This window comes from Manduca sexta, chromosome 24 (assembly GCF_014839805.1).
Source record: "Manduca sexta isolate Smith_Timp_Sample1 chromosome 24, JHU_Msex_v1.0, whole genome shotgun sequence".
NCBI classification, from domain to species: Eukaryota; Metazoa; Arthropoda; class Insecta; order Lepidoptera; family Sphingidae; genus Manduca; species Manduca sexta.
The window spans coordinates 4,690,268-4,696,267 of NC_051138.1; the positions used below are offsets into that span (position 1 = coordinate 4,690,268).

The 6,000-nt window shown below is 32.5% G+C and overlaps 1 protein-coding gene across 1 annotated transcript in view; it reads right to left on the reverse strand.

The window, feature by feature from the left end:
- LOC115443899 overlaps nucleotides 1–4,641 on the reverse strand; it is a 52,004-nt gene extending 47,363 nt beyond the window's left edge. Inside the window, exons 1-2 of the mRNA XM_030169492.2 lie at nucleotides 4,467–4,641; nucleotides 4,048–4,216 (exon numbers count right to left, since the gene is read on the reverse strand). Coding sequence (XP_030025352.1) covers nucleotides 4,048–4,068 — 21 coding nt within the window. The 5' untranslated portion in view covers nucleotides 4,069–4,216; nucleotides 4,467–4,641. The remainder of the gene's footprint in view (nucleotides 1–4,047; nucleotides 4,217–4,466) is intronic.
- Between the last annotated feature and the right edge of the window lie 1,359 nt (nucleotides 4,642–6,000).

Genomic DNA, 6,000 nt, shown 5'->3' on the forward strand with positions numbered 1-6,000 from the left:
TAAATTAACTGTGTATTAAGGTACGATGGAACAGACATACGTTATGAATAAATGTCCCTAAATTAAATAAAGAAAGAAGAAATGTCAACCATAATTCCCAAACTGAAATAACCGAATTATTTCATGTTAAAAATTGTACGAAACCTTAATCGTTGCATGCTACTAACCACGACACTTCCATATTAATCAGCTAGTTGGAGTACATCTCATTACATGTAGGCTATCTTTAATTAATCGTACGCATTCCATTGCTTAACTAGGAAATGACGTAACGACTTAACTAACATAAGTTTTGTCTCTACACGTGTATTTTAATTATTAATACTTCGCCCATGTCGTGAGTGAAGGCGGCAGCTGTTAGACATATGCAAATTACTGTAATTTTGATTTACTACACTTTAAGTGTATTTAACTATTGTTTATTTATACGAGTTAAAAATAAGGTTTGTGTGCCAGCATGTTGCAAATGATCCTAATGACATGCTTCAATTCGATTCCGAGAATGCACCAATCAAAATAAGTCATTTGTAAGCGTGTCAAAAACAATTGTTCTGATTGGTCCATTTTTGAGATATATCGAAAAAGCGATTGGGGTTCTTTATTTAAAATGGCGGTTAATCAGTGCAGAATGCAGACGTTCCAAATTTAAACAAGATCATGGTTTACATGTTTTAAAACAATACACGTTTTAACTACTAAGCTTAATCTAGATTGTGCAAATAAACTCAAGGACGAACTAATCTCGGAGCAAACCGGAATTCCTGAGCTCTTTATATATTTTCCGTCACATTTAGTCATGTGACTGACGATATAGTATTTCATGTATAAGGTCTAATATCTTAAAGGACCCTAATACGTCTCTGTCCAATTTGCAAAATATCAAAACAAATATTTTGACTACCATATATGTTATAACGAAAGTGTTACTATTTGCGCTATGTTCACGGTAATGATAAAAGCAATAAAGCGATACTAATTCAATGTAATTTTGAACCATAAAGACATAACAAAGCTTTGTAATGTGAGTAATCTATGGAACTACGCTATTTGTTTGATTTTATCTTTTTATGAACCTTAATATATTAGACAAATCATATAGTGCAGAACATGTAGCTATTAAGGGCCATTTTTGAATGAGTAATCTCAATATTATTTAATCGATACCTATTATCTGTCAACATATGTAATGAATAATTCTTTTTTATATTGTCAGTTTATAAAAAACAATCAAAAAATAAAATATTCTTTGTATCAAGGCCAAGAATTAACAAATCATAATAAGTCATTTGTGTAAAAAAAAGTGAGTTTTTAGAAAAACGACGATTACACCTCACCTCAGTCAGCACCGTGACCCAGAAGGCTGCAAAGTCTTCGAAACGTTGGGAGAAAATAATAATATAAATAACCGCCATAAAATCAAATAGTTACATTTCAACGCCGATTTTGTATAATGATAAATCAGCGACATATTGTCACGTGTGTTCAAGTTGTGATAAGACATCAAAAATATGAAACGCCAGCGATTTTCCCCCACATTGGCAAGTCAAACAAAACCTTGATAAAAGGACATTAAATTATTTAGTTCACCACTAGCAGTCCTCCACACTTTTCCCACTTTTTAATTTCGTTAATTATTACGAAAGACCAGAAGGCTAAAACCCTACGTTACTAATTAAAAATGATTTTTTGAAAGACCTCACATGTGACCTCATAAACCTAGACCTCATATTTCCTTAATAGTTTAATCTCTGATAAATTATCCAAATTGTTCGGAACGTAATTCTACTCAAAAAGAAAATTAATTGCAAAACCTTAACTAACAAAGGTATTAAAGATAATATTAAAAATTATACGAAGATTTATTTAAGAACTATACAAATATTTACGAGGAACGTACTATTATTGTGATCATGGTATATTTAAATGAACTACATTTAATACATGCGAAATAACAGTTATTAGATTACCTATTTATGAATTCCACGACTTGCGGTTTAACTTCTGTACACAAGAGTCAGTTTGTTATAAATGTTTACTTCTAAGAGATTATCTTATTAGTATCATTTGAAACAAAACAATTGTCGTACAAATATCGCTGACTTACGCATTCTTATAAAAGGACGATTCTTTATCCCGTCAGTTTTATTTCAATGTAGAAAATTGGCCTTATTTATAATTAAAATGTTTTATGAACTTGTAAAACTTATTTAGTATACAAAGACCTTAAGTAGAAAGCGAATGAAATATTGCAAGAAATGTATCTCCTTTTTCAAAAAGGTCGTATAAGGACTATTAAACAATATAATTTCAAAAGAAATTAATTAAGCAGCAACTCGAAATGTCAAAACAAAGAACCCGGATGAATAGACAAATACAGTATAGACAATATAAATTATATCAAGGAAATCCGTGTAACACCGATGTCGAATGTACGATTAGTGACGGGCTACCCGATAGAATTACTCACTCGATTCTAGATAAAATATTTATAATGCCTGCAACGATCAAACTATAAACCGTAAAGATAGGACATAATGAAATTTACTTCGTTTTTTTTCTAAAAATTTTGTTCGATAGGTATCATTATATCGATATTTAACTATGTGTGGATATAACTATATCGCTGGCTTAATATAACAAGGTTCTATGTTAATTTTACTTATGTTGCAAAAATGAAATAAGAAAGACGTTGATAAAAATTAGATAAGATGATAATCCATTGTTCCTCCTTTATTTATTTGGCGGGATTATTAGAAATTTTCATTGAAAAAGGTTTAGAATTATTTTATATATATTTAATTTGTACACGAAACATACATAGAACCTTGTAATAGTCAGCCTGCGATATATTACTTAATCCAGATTAAATAATATAGTAATACATAATATTTAACATGCATACCAAAATGTATTAATATTAACATCATCTTAACAACCTTCGTAATCATTAACGGCAAAAACTATACATAATTAGCAAAAACTGCATACAATAGTAAAAACAATGAACAGAAATCATCTTGATAAATATTTAATTAACATTCCGCAAGTCTAAATTGTAGCTAGGTAACCGTCGATCGGTAAGGTCAGACTTGAATGTGCCAACGTTGTAACTTTAATTGTGATATAATAATTACTTTTAAACATAGAGTAGTGTTCACCTGTCACTGTCAACATACTACAAATTACTTATTTTAGCTTTAATATACTCGGGTGTCTTCTTCTAAAAGTGAAGTCAATCCAAAAGTCGTGATTTTCACTAAACTAAACAAAAATATAGAATCTGTATGTAAATTTAGAGTTCAAGACTGCTAGTCAAGACTAGATGACATAGCTATAGTTGAATTTCCGGTTTTTAATTTTTTACATATTTGACAAAGATTAATTTACATAAATTGTGATTAATGCTTTACGGTTTTTTTTACTATTATTAAATTCATAATACAATAATATAGTAAGATTTAATAAGATGTCAAAAAAAAAGTTATCGCCATAAGCGATATTCAATTAATTATTTTCCCCTCTCTATTTAAAAACATATAATAATATAAAAATATTTCGTCACATAAATTGTTTGCAACCAGCATTGTTCTTATGATTGTACAAAAATACTCCACAAAATCACTTTTAAAGTATGTAATGCAATCGTGCGGTATATCATTAATCATCACAGAACTTGACACGTTTGTATGAGAAACTAGACCATTGACATTCGAGTCATTGTGTCCAGCCGCGTTGTCCCACTACATTACGACAATGTCAACATTTCGATTATCTAAGCTGGGTGTATGTTTAATGACTGGCCTCGGTAGACAATTTTTTTACCCAAATTACACCATACCATAGTCACTAACTGAGTTTTACTCGCATTATATCCGTTTAAAAATTTTAAGTGTGCATTAATTTTGCTTAATTAATACTTGTAACTGACATTCATGTTTTATTATTAACATAATGTCCGCATAAACATTGTTTACCATCGTTACTAAAGAGATTGCCTATACATTTCAAGGTAAATTAATTATAATGAAAGTGATATTGTTTACTCACAATTTTCACGTAGTGGTTCATGTTCACGTTGTTGGATGTTGTTGAGGTGTTAGGGGCACTGTCACAGTATCACTGCAGCGGTGTAGCGCGCGCGGTGGCGAGCTTTGATGCGTACGCGCAGACTGACGGTCACGCCAGGCGGGAAACTGTCAGGCGGCAGCCGCTCCCGCTGCAACACCAAGCGTACGGAGACGGTAGTGGTGCGGCCGCTACCGATACCGCGTCGGTGGCCGCCGCAAAAACAGGTAATTGTTAACAAAATAGATCACGTGCCTAATAAATAATGAAAACGGATCGCGGGCATGTGGAAACCGTTTCGCAAACACACAGGGACCTTGGCTGCTGCCAAACGGTCCGATTCGATAGTAATTTAATTAAAGTTTCGTAAAAATTGTGTACGTTAATTTTTCTTTACGTACAATGTGGTGTGACGGGTGGGTGTTGGCGGCGTGCGAGTGAGCCGGGTAGTAAGCAGCAAAGCAGCTCGGTCACAATATATAGGACAGAGCGCGACCTCCGACACGCGCGGGAACTGCGCCAGTGCGCCAGTGCGCCGGCGCATACCACGTACTCCCTGCCTCCGCTGACGACACTACTATCACATACGCTCGTAGGGATCCTATCGTGGACATACTATTACTATCTCGATCAACCAACAATTTACGGAGCCTTTTTGTATGCAGACTATTAAACCATAGTTGCTAATCTAAATCGGTTATTTAATCGTCTAAAATCTCCATTCAGTACTTTGAATAAATTAATGTTATCGCTCATTACAGTGATGATAAATTATATTTGTTACCGCTTTTTAATATAACACAGTTATAGAACGCATTTATTATTGCAAGTCCTTTTGTTATATTCAACAATAACAATTCTTGGGACAACTTACTACAACATAAAGCGGTTATGATATTGACATTGAGATAGTATTGTCCAATGTCAATATTTTTTTCCACTTATACAGTAATTACACTTCAAGATCCAAATAATTTTATAAATTTACATTAAGTTTTATTATTGCTTACCGGTTTTATGCTTATTGCATAACATTTATTTTTAATTTTCATAAAAACAATTAAATAGGTTTTTTCTAAAATTCATGGCTGAAATTTATGCAAAAATGTCTTGTTACTCAATAAAGGATGAGTAAATTCGTAGCAATGAGCATAATCATAATATAATCCGGATTAATTATGACGCAAGCGCTACGATCGCTACGCGCGTAGCAGTTCTACACACATGACAACACATGTGATTATGACACGTATCTAGGCGTAGTAAAGGTGTATACACAATACTTTATGTACTATAATCTGATTACTCAAATATTGTTTCTATATGACAAAGATAAAATGAAATGGCAAAATATTTTGCAGTGTTGTTTGTTATAATTCATGTAAACATAGAGGATCGTCTCGGTTTACTGGGTTTTTCCGTAGCATGAAAACACTCAAAATACATAGGGTAAATACAATAATATGTTTATTCTGTGAAAGTCCACACACTGGGCCACCACAGTGCCACAGTAATACAATAGTGCTAGGGACTTTTATAGCAAGAAAGGGTTTTCACGCAGACGCAACCGCAAGCAACACTTAATATATTATAATTATTATAGATTGAAAATGTTATTATTGATGTAAATATTAATAGGAGGTACCGCAGTGATATTTCATCATATATCTTAACATTACTTAATATAGTTTGGAAGTGGCCATTAATATTATTACATACATTTAAATACTTGTCAAAATATTCTCTCGTTTACGTAAAAATTTGCCATTTATATGTTTTAAAACTTCCTGCAACTCTGCATTAATTACCTTAAAACTGTATATTAATTTACAAATACGTAGTTAAAACTAATAACTATACTTAGGCATATTGCAGACGCTGACTACTTAATGTCGAGAATCACCACCATGTAACTTCGTCTGCGCGATGCCTTAG